This window comes from Eubalaena glacialis, chromosome 4, assembly GCF_028564815.1.
Source record: "Eubalaena glacialis isolate mEubGla1 chromosome 4, mEubGla1.1.hap2.+ XY, whole genome shotgun sequence".
NCBI lineage: Eukaryota > Metazoa > Chordata > Mammalia > Artiodactyla > Balaenidae > Eubalaena > Eubalaena glacialis.
Window position 1 is genome coordinate 83,252,202 of NC_083719.1, and position 14,795 is coordinate 83,266,996.

Below are 14,795 nucleotides of genomic sequence, written 5' to 3' on the forward strand. Positions count from 1 at the left end.
TCACCACCTCTATTTAACATCATATTGGAAATCCTAGTCACATCAATCAGACAAGAAAAAGAAATAAAAGGCATCCAAATTGGAAGGGAAGAAGTAAAACTGTCACTATTTGCATATGACATGATGTTATATATAGAAAACCCTAAAGTCTGCACGAAGAAACTATTAGAACTAATAAAGGCATTCAGTAAAGTTTCAGGATACAAGATTAATATACAGAAATCTGTTGCTTTTCTATACACTAATTATGAACTATCAGAAAGAGAAAGCAAGAAAACAATCCCACTTAAAATGGCATCAAAAAGACTAAAATGCCTAGGAATAAACTTAACCAAAGAGGTGGAAGACCCATACTCTGAAAACTATAAAACACTGATAAGGTAAATTGAAGATAATACAAAGAAATAGAAAAATATCCTGTGTTCCTGGATTGGGAGAATTAATATTGTTACAATGCCCATACTACCCAAAGCAATCTACAAATTTAATGCAATCCCTAACAAAATATCCATCACATTTTTCACAGAACTAGAACAAATTATCCTAAAATTTATATGGAATCACGATAGATCCAGAATAGCCAAAACAATTCTGAAAAAAAATAACAAAGCTGGAGGTATCATGCTCCCTGACTTCAGGCTAAACCACAGAGATACAGTAGCCAAAACCCCATGGTACTGGTACAAAACAGACACACAGAACAATGGAACAGAATACAGAGCCCAGAAATAAACCCAAACACTTATGATCAATTAATCTATGACAAAGGAGGCACATATATACAATGGATAAAAGATAGTCTCTTCAATAGATGGTGCTGGGAAAACTTGACAGCTACACATAAAACAAACAATGAAATTAGAACATTTTCTCACACCATGTACAAAAGTAAATTCAAATGGGTTAAAGACCTAAATGTAAGCCTTAAAATCTTAAAACTCCTAGAAGAAAACAGGCAGAACACTCTTTGACATAAATCGTAGCAATATTTTTTTTTGGATCTGTCTCCTGAGGCAAAAGAAACAAAAGTAAAAAATAAGCTATTCGGACTTCCCTGGTGGCACTGTGGTTAAGAATCCACCTGCCATGGACTTCCCTGGTGGCGCAGTGGTTAAGAGTCTGCCTGTCAATGCAGGGGACACGGGTTCGAGCCCTGGTCTGGGAAGGTCCCACATGCCGCGGAGCGGCTAGGCCCGTGAGCCAGAATTGCTGAGCCTGCGCGTCTGGAGCCTGTGCTCCGCAACGGGAGAGGCCGCGACAGTGAGAGGCCCGCGCACCGCGATGAAGAGTGGCCCCCGCTTGCCGCAACTAGAGAAAGCCCTCACACAGAAACGAAGACCCAACACAGCCAAAAATAAATAAATAAATTAAAAAAAAAAAAAAAAAAAAAAAAAAGAATCCACCTGCCAATGCAGGGGACACGGGTTCTATCCCTGGTCCAGGAAGATCCCACATGCCATGGAGCAACTAAGCCCGTGCGCCGCAACTACTGAAGCCCGCATGCTCTAGGGCCTTCGTGCAGCAACTACTGAAGCCTGCGTGCCTAGAGCCTATGTTCCGCAACAAGAGAAGCCACCGCAATGAGAAGCCCGTGCACCACAACGAAGAGCAGCTCCCGCTCGCCACAACTAGGGAAAGCCCACACAGCAAAGAAGACCCAATGTAGCCAAAATAAAAAATAAAAAAGATAAGCTATTCAGACCTAATTAAACATAAAAGGTTTTACACAGCAAAGAAAACCACTGACAACTTACTGAATGGGAGAAAATATTTGCAAATGATATGGCCAATAAGGGGTTAATATCCAAAATATATAATCAGTTCATAAAACTCAGTATCAAAAAACCAAACAACCTGATTAAAAAATGGGCAGAAGACCTGAATACACATTTTTTCTACAGAAGACATACAGATGGCCAACAGGCACATGAAAAGTTGCTCAATATCGCTAATCACCAGAGAAATGCAAATCAAAACCACAATGAACTATCACCTCACACCTGTCAGAATGGCTATTATCAAAAAGTCTACAAATAACAAATGTTGGTGAGGATGTGGATAAACAGGAACTCTAATACACTGTTGGTGGGAATGTATATTGGAGCAGCCCCTGGGAAAACAGTATGGGGGTTTCTCAAAAAAACTAAAAATAGAACTACCATATAATCCAGTAATTCCACTTCTTGGTATATATCCGAAGAAAACAAAAATATCTTAATAAATCTTAGCACAGCTAAATCTCCATAGCATTTTCACCCGGCATCACAGTCACTCAGTCCTTTGTAGGTTTAAATGCTGGGGCTCACCTCCCTCCTTTGAGATGTAGTTCCTTGAGGGCATGAATTCCCAATAGAGAACAGTTTCATCAAAAATTTAAAATCTGATACTTAAAAGTGTCTTTGCAGCTTCTTCACCTGCACTTGCAGCTTCACTAGATACATTAACATAGAAAGTGTAATGATCCTTGTTAGCATTAAAACATTCAAAACTGACTCCAAAGGAAGGTATTTCAATAGGATTTTTAGCTGTTTCTTTTTTTTTAAGACTTCTTCTTAAGGTCTTCTCATTAGTAGTGAGAAAGCTTCCTCTGATTGTTTCAAAAGCTGCTAAATTGGTGTTAACCAGTGACTTTGGGTTATATTTTCTCTATTTATCAATCCTCTATGAACTATAATAGTTTGTGACATAGAAACACATGGTCTATTGTAGCAGAAAGTTATACGCAAATTTAAGTCTTAACACTACTCTCCAAATTATTATAATCTTTATTATACCTTTGCTGGTTTGTTTTCCAAAAAAAAGCAAAAAATATATGTAGATATTTACACATACACACAGAAATATATTATAAGCACCTTCAAATTGGATCTGAATATTATTGTTTTACCTTATTTCCTAGTTCCATAAATTTTCAAATAATATTTTTAGACAATAGAATATTAAGGAAGAATATAAATAACCTAAAATTATTAATCTTTAATTCTAGATAAACATATATTGTACATTGATGTTTAAAATCCTACATACATTAAAAACATATGAGAAATGCTTTATAAGAATGTACTTTATTACGAAAATACAAATCACCACCGATACATTTCTACTACTTTGGTAAACATCACATGTGATTTCCCTTTTCTGAAAGTAGGGCACACCAACAGATCTTGTAGAATCTTTAAAGATTCTGTTTTCACACTCTGATCCTCAGATATTCTGCCATCCTGCTGGTTCAAACAGAGAAGAGTCAAACTGTGAAGTAGAGTTTCACATAAAGACTGGTCTATAGATTTTCATAAATGCATGTTAAAGTTAGGTAAGAAAAACATATAGTAAGATATGAATACTCCCTGCTTCACACTTCCTTCTGCCAGCCAAGACCAATAGGGCAATGTCTGCCCTTACACATAGGGTCACTGACTAATGTGAATAACAAAGAAGAAATTTTGTCAGTTATTCATTCTCCCAAGAGAACAAAAGAAACACTGCAGAGAAGTTTTTCTTTCAGAACAATTTGATTTTTATTTCAATATTTGGAAAATTGCTATATAATTTGGATAGATGTAGAATCATGTATGAAATAATTATATCAAAATTTTTCTATAGAAACACTTTTAAGCTTAAGAAAAATTCCACAAATGGCTGACACATTTTCTGCATCCGAATTTGAATATTTCTTTAAGTGAAATAATTACGATTAATCATAAAATTAAATATAAAAACACAAAAATGGATATCAACTTAGGTACCAGTAGTCTTTATCAATAAAATTCAAGTCAAGGTAAAAATAGAGAGGTATATGATCAAATTGAATTTTATGTCTACTAAAATTAAAGAAGCATGAAAATATGTATTGCAAACTGGCCAATTGACCAGAGAAATTTTCTGAGGAAAACTCTCCATTAACAGAGATAAATGTTAATTTTAAAATGTCTCCTTTTGGAGAATAAATATGACCTTCATATAAATTTTTATTATATGAACTGGCCTGGCACATCTAATATTACTTTGAAAAATTATTGTGAAATAAATATCCACAGCCCAAATGAAAAGTAATAAGAATAAGCTATATGAAACCTCAGTAAGCCTACATAACCAAAGACCAATAACTAATATATAAGACATCATTGCAGTCAGAATTAACTTATGTGTATTTTCCCATTTCCACTTCATGCTTTTCTTTCAAAGTATTACCTTTCTATTGAAAGTATTAAATATGTATCTTATAATATCTTTTAAAAGTGCAAAACACAGAGACTATATTATTATATTTATACTCAAAATATAATAAAGCTTATAAGATCACATGAATCACATTCACTTATTAAACATGTAGTTATATTAAATCATTTTAAATTTTATTAATATTTAATAATATACCATTGATAGATTGACAATGTGTAATTCTTACATAATGATGATCCAGTTCTTTCCTTTTTTTTAACTTTTAGATTCTTCACAACTGTAGGCAGGACGTCACTGTTTTCCTGTGGTAAATATTTATATAGGCCAATTGCAATAGCAGTGAAGAAGATAGTAACTACTTTGCAAATAAAACCTGAATTCGAAAAAAATACAGCCATCAGATGTGTCAATTTATTTAGAGCAAAAATGTTTGTGGAAAGAGCCATTTACCAAAGAAAAGGTAAGTATATTTCATCTATAAAGGTACCAATTTTCCAATTGTAGAATGCAATTAATGTCATAAACTTATGTCAAGTTACTTAAAGGAAATTTTAAAAATATGCTTATAAAACCTTTTAGACTTCTTAAACAAATAGCCCAAGACAAATGCAAAGTGTGTTACTATTTCACAGAATGTATTAATTCTAAAACATAAAAATATATTTCTACTTTCAAAACTTAATTATCAGCAGAAACTGGAACCTTTTTAAACCACTTCATGCAGCTTTACTCCTTGAAATATTCATCATTTTCCAAATGCCAACAGAAATATTTTAGAAAAATTAATTGACTATGTAAGTTTTTAAATTCATTTTCATTTTTCAAGTTTCGGAAAGTTAATATATTACAGGAATTATATAAAAGTACTTGAACTTTGGATGCAAATAACCCTGGTCATTAAAGTAAAAAATATTTTACAGCAACAATATCAATTATCTGATGCTATCAATTATAGTGCTTTCAAAGATAAAATAGGAAACATTAATGAGTTATTTGTAATGATACAATACTTCAAACATTTATTTATAACAGCTGAACACTGCAAACAACCCAAATGTCCATTAATAAGGGCATGAATAAGCTATAGCATATTCGTAAAGTGAAACAATACTCAGAAATTTTTAAAAAGCACAAACTACTGCTATAGAATAGCATGGATGAATCTCCCAAAAGCATAACATTAAGCAAGACAGGTGAAAAACCCCACCAGCATGTATTGTATTCCATTTGCATAATTTCTAGAACAGGCAAAACCAACATATTTTAATAGAAATATGAAAGGGGTTTATCTGTGGGGGAGGGAAATTGACTAGCCAGGGGCATAGGAGAAATTTCTATAGCTTCTTTTGAGTGCTGGTTCCACAGGTGATTGATAGACTGATAAAATACATTTTTTATTAACTTTTTTGAGTTGATAAAACTTTTGAGAGTCTGGTGAATGCCACAGCCTTCCTTTATAGAAGACATACAATTGTACAAACAGAATTTTAGGATTCCAAAAATATACTAAAGTTTAATGTGGGCTCCTAGGGCTCATGCATCCCTCTTGAATAAGCCTTGCTCTAGAGTAGTGGTACGCATAGAACTTTCTGTGACAATGGCAGTATTCTACATCTGCACTGTCCCATAGAATAGTCAGATGTGACCATTAAGCAAGTGAAATTTGGCTGTTGATACTGAAGGACTGAATGTTTAATTGCATTAAATTAAATTAAATTTAAATAGCTATGTGCGGGTAATGTCTACCATATTGGACAGTGCAGCTCCAGGATCTCTCACATAGCTGTCGTCAAAGTTTACTGTGATAAAAATCACCTGAGGTGCTTTATTAAAAATATACATTTCCTACCACTAATTCTTGGTATTCTAAATAAAGACCTCAGAACTTATATTTAGCAAGCACTCCAAGTGATTCTGATTCAAATGACTCATGGAATAAAATTTAAATACTGGTTTACACTAAATTGCTGCAAATGCATATTCCTATTTCAGTTTCCTGTATTTGCCCTTTCTGACTGTAATTCCCTATGTTCTGTATTATCATTATCCCTTTTAGTAGCTCCCTAGTAGGATTTCTAATAGTTCATCAATTTTCTCAATTATATGCCATGTTTGAAAATAGCTAAGCATATTACAGTTATATCTAAAATGAAAACTAAAAGGTCCAGCAGACTTTCTTAAGAATAATGCCTAGTTTTGTTGAATTATCTCTGAGAAATTAATTTTGACTTCTTAAATGCCATTTTTGACTTTTTAAATTTTTTTAAAGTTTATTTAGTGTTCAGTATTGACTAATAAGCTCACTGAACAATTGACTTCTGATTTAGAAGGCATTGCTGAATACTGTTTATCAAACAGATATTTGTTACTGTTAAATATTAGAGCCTATCATTATGTGGTTCTTTGAATTACTGAACCCACTCAGTAAAATCACAAAACATATAAACACTTTTAAATATTTAGCACACCAAAAGTATCTATACAATAAAACCACTGAATGTTAATGCTGATTAAGGCTTCAGAAATTATGTAGTCCAACATCTTCATTTCACAAGAAGATCTAGTGAATTTCCCAAAGTAATACAAGCATATCTAGACTTTCCCCAACACTTTGACCATATCACTATGGCATCCCAATTTTCTATATCTCTTATTTATTCAACAATACTGAATGTTTGCTATATGTCGGCCCTGTTTTATCACTGAGCAAAAGAGACGATGTGAAATTTACATTTAAGTGGGGTAAGAGTATTTTGATACTTTTCAGTGGTGTAAAATTTCTTTTTTAAATTATCCAATCTCTTTTACTGCAGAAATGGAAAGGGCCATAAGGTCAAGCAACTTAGTTGTATATGTATACAGGCAAAATTGTTTCCCAAATTGAAATTCTGCTAATCATCACCCTTTATTCAGGAATAACATAAAACAATTGTGTAGTTAATGCAATGTCTCAAATATTTACATCAGTTCTATAGTAATTTAGTTTCTAAAATATTTTGTATATAATAATATATGCTTATTTAATAATCAAAGTATCCATTTGTTCTTAGTTTATTATGACTATAACTTACTCTAAACCGTAAGGTTTTAAAAATAATTTTACCTAGAGTCTGTCATACAGAGTGAAGTAAGTCAGAAAGAGAAAAACAAATACAGTATGCTAACACATATATATGGAATCAAAAAAAAAAAAAAAGGTCGTGAAGAACCTAGGGGCAAGATGGGAATAAAGACACAGACCTACCAGAGAATGGACTTGAGGACAGGGGGAGGGGGAAGGGTAAGCTGGGACAAAGTGAGAGAGTGGCACGGACATATATACACCACCAAATGTAAAATCAATAGCTAGTGGGAAGCAGCCGCATAGCACAGGGAGATCAGCTCGGTGCTTTGTGACCACCTAGAGGGGTGGGATAGGGAGGGTGGGAGGGAGGGAGACGCAAGAGGGAAGAGATATGGGGATATATGTGTATGTATAGCTGATTCACTTTGTTATAAAGCAGAAACTAACACACCATTGTAAAGCAATTATACTCCAATAAAGATGTTAAAATTTTTTTAAATAAATAAATAAAAACAATTTTACTTCTCGACATTCTTCAATAGATATCACTTACATACTCCTGCCAATAGGTAGGCCATTTTTGTCTTGTTATAGATCCGACAACTTCCAATGCTTCCACAGCGCTCAGTATCCCGAAGGATGCAAGAAGTTTCTCCTACTATTTTAAAAATTACTGGTCCAGGTATAGTCCCTATGAAAAACGCAATGATTGTAAATTTACCATGAAAACACTGTAGGTTGGGATCAGAATGATTTTTAACCTAAACGTAAACTTATATATTTAGTCATCATCACTGTAAACATATCATTTAAAGTTATCTAAGAAGTTGCTTATCAATAGGATTGTTAAAAACTGAAAACGTAATTGAGTGTTTTCGAAAATCCTTCTCCCTGTAGATATAAAAAAAGCTAGCAGATTTTCATCTTCTTAGAATGATATGCATGTTGTTATTTAGTTGACATCTCAACATTTTTGTTAATTTCTAAATGAAAAACAGGAGAAAGTATTTAAAACAGAGATACTAAATATTGATTTTGTGAACTCAATATACCTCCTAAGATTTCAAATTGTGAAATTTTCAATGACTGAAAATTTAGTTTTGAAATGCAATGTATGCCTGTTATGTGTCAAGATATTGAGAAAATAACTGAAAATGTAAACGTTTTGGCATGTTTGTAGCAGCCCTAGCTTCAGAAGACCTCATATACAGAGGAATAGTTGTGTGCTGCCTGAGGGAAATCTCTATATACTCACAGAGACATTTCCTCAGCAACAGTATTGCTTTCAGGTAAAAGTGAATGCAGTCTTAAAAATAAAATAAAATTAAATAAAATAAATAAATAAATAAATAAATAAATAAATAAATAAATGCCACTCCAAAGACATTAGAACTGGATTTTCAGAACTAACATATCTAATGATTGACCATCTTCCTTAAGAAATTATCGGAGTGCTCATGCCTCATGACTTTTTGATTCCTGTCAAAGACCACTGCCCATCACCAGATTTCCCAGTCTCAGTGAGTGCTGGTACTCTGTTTATAATTGTTCAAAGTGAAAAACCTAGGCCTACTACTCATTTTTTTCTATTTCCCACCATATTTTTTCTAATCCATGATAAACCTCTGTAACACTAACTCCAAATACACCTTGGATAAGTTGATTTCTCTTTTTCATTACAACCTCCAGAATCCAATTTAATATAACTCTGACTTAAACTTCAGCAAAAGCCTCCTTTTTCTTTTCCTCCACATTTATCTTTGATAAATATTTCTCCCTCCAGCAGCAGAGTTATCTTTTAAATGTAAATCAGATAATATCTACCCTCTGCTTAAATTCTCTGATGGCAAAACCCTGAAAGATCTAGAGAGAGTTGTATTTAAAATATCATCACCTTATTCCACTCTCTCCCACTCAAAAATGCATCAGCCTCACTGGCTTCCTTTCTGAGGTAGGAAAATGTGCACTTGCTGTTTCCTATGCTCCTTCCTCCATTAAGAATCCATCCTTATCCACTGGATCACTTTTGACCATAAAAATATGCTCTAATTTTTCTCAATTAAAACAGCTAATTTAAACCCTGCATATTGATCTAGCTATAGAACAATTTCTCTGATCCCCATTAGAGCCACACTTAAATTTTTCTACATTCTTGACTCCATTTATCATATGGCTTTCAGTCTTCAATCCAGTCTAATCTTGTTCCCTTACCCCACCGATAATTTTAATCAGCTTCTTGAATCAGAGGTCCTAATATAGTCATAATGTGGATTTGAAAGCTATTTTTTGCATTTTAAGAAAGCCTGAAGTACACAGTGCATCACCCTCAGCAAAACCAATTTGTTCTTTGGATATAAATCTTTTAAAACATCAGATTCAGTGTCTTTGGTAATGAGAAATTTTTAAAGCACTAGTCTAGGTTAATGACTTCTCAAACATGCAAGCAATGTAAAATATAGTTTCTGTGCTTATATGTGCTTTGTTTCAGCTTACCAAACCACTTGTATAAGCTTGAAGAATATACTTCTGATCAAAAAGATTCTCTTCTAACTGAATATAATATTAATGCATATTTTACATGACAGGATAGGCTTTACATTAAGTATTATCTTTTTACATTAAGTATTGTCTCCTAAATTCTGTAAAGCAGCTCCCCCATTCACTTGTTTTGTGTCAGTTTATCATAATTATTCATTTGAAATTCTAAATATACATGTTCACACATGTATAAATCAAAAAAGAAACAATTCAATTCAATGTAATAATAGATTACCAAAAGTCCATACCAAATATTCTCAAAATCACAAAGGTCACACCCATGGCCAGAGAACGTTGTTTGTCAGATACAATCCTGCAAGCAAATAGCAATGATATCATGAAAACATCATTATTATTAGCTGTAGAGAATGTTTGCTAGGTTCAGGGGTAATTTTTTTCCCTGTGCATCCATTAGATTAAGGATCTTTGGCCAGTTGACAGAGTTCAATCTGGGTGAATTAACTGCAACTCTTCCCATTTTTCCATATTCTGTCCCCTGCCAACCAATTCCAAAGCTACTTGTGCTTCACTAGGAGGAAGCATTTATGGCCCAAACTCTCTGCCCCAGCCTTGGCTGAAAAAAATTTAGCACTACCTTTCATACTTCTCATTCTTTATTCTGTGGTGGACATCCATTGTTTCAGATTTCTTCCTTTTGTCCCTGTGAAACTTACTCTCTACCCTTCTCTACCTTGCTCTCTGCCTTGGGAGGCTGACCTAAATGGACTACATCAATAGGCTCTCTTGCCTCTGGCTACTGATTGGGTTATGCCAATAGGGTGCTCCAGAGTGAGAAAGGAAAGTGAAGTCAAGGTCTTCATTCCCAGACTCCCTCTCTGCAGTTACCCAAGTTGACTGGGTCACTAGGCAAAGCAGTACCCTCCACAGGTCTCTCTTCTTCCTACCCTTGTTTCCCTTTGGGTGTTGGGTGGTGACAGACCTGAAGTATTGCACTATACTTTGGGATTCCTTATACCCTGCCTGCATTTTAAATAGCCACTTTATTCAACCTTACTTGAATTGTCCTAATTTGAGGGTGCCTCTGACTTTTACCCTCACTATTCAAAAGTTAAAATAAATAAGAAATAACTTTCTCAAATATAAAGAATGAAGATCTCTGTATTTTGTATTGGTCAAGTACTTGTTTTAAAAAGAAAAATAATGTATAAACATCACATATTAGTATTTTGGAAAATAAACTAAAATACAACAATACAGCTTCAGATTTCATCAGAATTCTCCAGAGGAAAAAGAATGGTGTCATTCTTGGCCCCATTTGGTCACCAAAATAATCAACCCTTGAACATTTTAGAAAGTAAAGAAATAAAAGCTACATTTTAAATGGATATTTTAAATAAATATAAATATAAATAAATATAAATATAAATATAAATATAAATAAATATATTTTAAATAAATCCTATGCTTACCCTTTATTTCCTTGTTCTGGAACTTGAATAATAAACAAGTATGACCAATATTCTCACCCAAAATGACTCAATTTATTAAAATGTAGCATATGTTCAGTATTTTATGTAGCATATGTTCAGTATTTTATGACTATTTTGTAAAAAGTGAGATAATTCCACTTGTATCAACCTGGTAAAAAGATATGTTCTTTCCTCAAATATTTACTACTAGGAAATGAAAACATATTTACCAATTCTTAAAAGATAATGATGTTTTTAAATGAAAAATAATTTAACTTTTATTATGAGCAGATTCATTAAAGACATATAAAGGAAGTAAAGTGTCACATTTTAGAGCCACACTTTAGGATAAAGTTTTTGGTATAAAATAGAAATGTGGGTCATAGCCTAACTAAAATTGAGTATTCTGCTTCATTTAGCATAAGCAGTTTTTTTTATATGCAGTATGATAATGGTGTTCTCTGAAGTATACAAAGAGCTAACAATAACTCATAATTATTAACAAATATTTATGTATCTTCAGTTTGATTATAACCTTCTTTCTGATATACAAAAGAAGATGAAAAGATGAATGATTCTCATAATTTTCCAAAATCAGTTAAATGACCAGCAAAACAAGAAATAATATTCATAAAACACAATTTTTTAGTGAAAAACATTACTATGTTTTAAGAATAAAGTGAATTTTTTTGGTATTTTGTCTAAGGAGTAAGGCTATGATGGTATGGTTTAAGAATTTCATGGAATAAACAAAATATTGGTTAGTACTCTTCCAAGATGTAAAAGACAGCTTCCAATAGCTCTTATGACTTCTAAATATATATTTTCAGTCCATATCTTTCTTGAGTTCTAGACTTAAGTTCCTATCACACACAAAAGTTGCTCTTCCCCTGGTGCTCCCTGTCACAAGAAATGGAATCATCACCCATGCAGTTTTCAAGCCCAAAACCTGGAAAGAGGCATGCTTGAAAGAGTATTCTTTTCCTCATTCACCACAGACAATCAATAATAAAATACTGTGATTTTTATAAATAACTTTTTTTATATCTCTCTCTGATTTTCTTCATCTCTAATTCCACTGGCCTATTCCAAGCGTGTATTTTTTGCCTGAAGAAAATAAAACAATTTCCTAACTTATCTGCCAACAACCATTTTTATCCCTGCAGTCCACTCTCCACATAGAGCCACAGTGATTTTTTTAAGGTAAAATTCTGATTATTTCACTAACCCACTAGGAACCTTCAATGGCTCATCAGTCTCATTGCATGCCACCTCACAACTTTTGCCTTTACCACCCTCTTTGTTTACGACATTCTATCATACAACATTCTTATATAGCTATTTCTTGCACTCAGAGTCAGAGTCTTTGCATACATTGTTCCCACTGTGTGAAATTCTCATCCCCCATCTTTTAGGGCTTAGCTTAAATGCTATTTCTTTAAGGACACCCTCTCTGAATCCTCAGAGAGGGGATTTAGATTTAGATTGTCCCATAATTCTCTCTTGGCATTCTTCTACGTTTTCTTTGCAGTATGTTTTAATATTACAATTGAAAACTTATTAGTGAAACTACTTTTTTTTTTTTTCTATCTTGCCACCTTCCAAAGTCCATCAGAGAAGCAGGAATCTGGTCACTTCTGTTCCTCTTTTATTTCACCTTTTTCTCTTAAAGTGCTCATCCACCTTCTTGTTTAAATCCATGGTTAACTATCACAGGCGAGAATACATACACATATTAAAATAATGATGGATGGGGGCTTCCCTGGTGGCGCAGTGGTTAAGAATCTGCCTGCCAATGCAGGGGACACTGTTTGATCCCTGGTCCGGGAGGATCCCACATGCTGCAGAGCAGCTGGGCCTGTGCGCCACAACTACTGAGCCTGCATTCTAGAGCCCATGTGCCACAAGAAATAAAAAATAATAATAATAATAATTAATTAATTAAATAATGAGGGATGGAAGGGAAAGAAATGAAGAACTAATTTTTCTTAATGATCACCTTGATGGAGCGAGAACTGACAAATCATGATATTGATACTTTTCTGTTTAGACTTAAGCCTCACACAGCTTCAGATTTCATCAGAATTCTCCAGAGGAAAAAGAATGGTGTCATTCTTGGCCCCATTTGGTCACCAGAAACTATGCCAGTTCGCTTGCCCCCTAGTGTGACACTACCTAGACCTAGTCCATGTTGTCAGCATCTACCCCTCATCAAGAATTGACAAGAATGTCAGGGACAGCTTTAGACCCCTATTTCATCTCTAAAAGCTTCTGCTCTCTCTGGAATTTTAATCCCTCTAGTCCTCTGCCATTTTGTGCCTTTAAATATATGATTTTTAATTTAACCCAGCTTTTCTAGTTATCCTCTGTAGGAGCATTGGCCTGCAATGCTATTCCATCCTACACCACTTCCATTACATTATCACTTGATAATGATTTCACAATTTATGTATTTGCCTTTGACTTTTATTGTACTTTTTAAAAAATTAAAACTGTTGAATTTGAAGTATGATTATATTTTGGAAAGCTATACAAAGAGCACATGCTGGAGAGACATGCTTGCTTATACCCCTGCTCTCATCTACTCTCATTTCTATCCCACCCCTTTAGGTTATCATTTTCATCACTTTCTTGTTTATACCTTCACAGTGTTTCTTTATGAAAATACAAATGATTATAAATGCATACCGCTATACTCTCTTCTTTCTTCAGAGGAAGTAGCAAACTATTGGGTCAGCCAAAAAGTTTGTTCAGGTTTTCTGTAACATCTCATGGAAAAACCTGAATGAACTTTTTGGTGAACCCAATATATTGACTGTTCTGTACCGGATTTTTTCATGTTACAATATATTCTTAAGATCCCCTCCTATATGAACATAGAGCTCCTCCCTATTTGTTTTCACTTTCATTATATTACATTGTGCAAAAATGAAATCATCTACTCAACCTGTCTGTTGCTCTTTCACACTTAGTTTTTTCCCAGTGTTTGTTGTTTCATGTATATATTAAATACACAATATGTGGTTGTATGTAATACAGATAGCCTTACGGATGTAAATATATTTTTTTGCAGGATATCTGCAAAAAGGATTTCAAGAAGTACAAGTGCTGGCATAAAGGGTAAACATATCTGCAATTTTTTTAAGTATTAAAGATACCTTTTTCATCAGAGTTGCACCATTTTGTACTCTTTCAAGCAATATATGAAAGTACTTTTTTCTATACAGCCACATAAACAGATCTATTATCAATGTTTTATTCCTGTCAACTAGGTACATAAGAAATACTATCACATAAAAATTTTAAATTCTATGACTTTTACTGTAGATATGGCTGAACATCCTTTCATATTTGTATTTGTATTTTGTTTTCTTTGATGCTTTTCCACTTTTCTATTGGGATGTTAATCTTAGGAGAGCTTTACTTATTAGAGGAATATACTTATTATATTCTATAATCTTTTATAGAATATGAGTTGCATAAATTCATTGTTGCTTTGCTTTTGACGTTGCTTATTATTTTTAATTTTATGGAGTAAAATTTATCAGTCTTTCCCTTATGACTTCTAGATTTTTAGTCAC

The 14,795-nt window shown here is 33.4% G+C and overlaps 1 protein-coding gene across 1 annotated transcript in view; it reads right to left on the reverse strand.

The window, feature by feature from the left end:
• Nucleotides 1-3,195: 3,195 nt before the first annotated feature.
• The window catches only part of SLCO6A1 (solute carrier organic anion transporter family member 6A1), a 106,014-nt gene continuing 94,414 nt past the window's right edge, over nucleotides 3,196-14,795 (reverse strand). The window contains exons 6-9 of the mRNA XM_061188024.1: nucleotides 10,033-10,097; nucleotides 7,800-7,937; nucleotides 4,409-4,555; nucleotides 3,196-3,224 (exon numbers count right to left, since the gene is read on the reverse strand). Of these exons, the coding sequence (XP_061044007.1) occupies nucleotides 3,205-3,224; nucleotides 4,409-4,555; nucleotides 7,800-7,937; nucleotides 10,033-10,097 (370 nt within the window). The 3' untranslated portion in view covers nucleotides 3,196-3,204. The remainder of the gene's footprint in view (nucleotides 3,225-4,408; nucleotides 4,556-7,799; nucleotides 7,938-10,032; nucleotides 10,098-14,795) is intronic.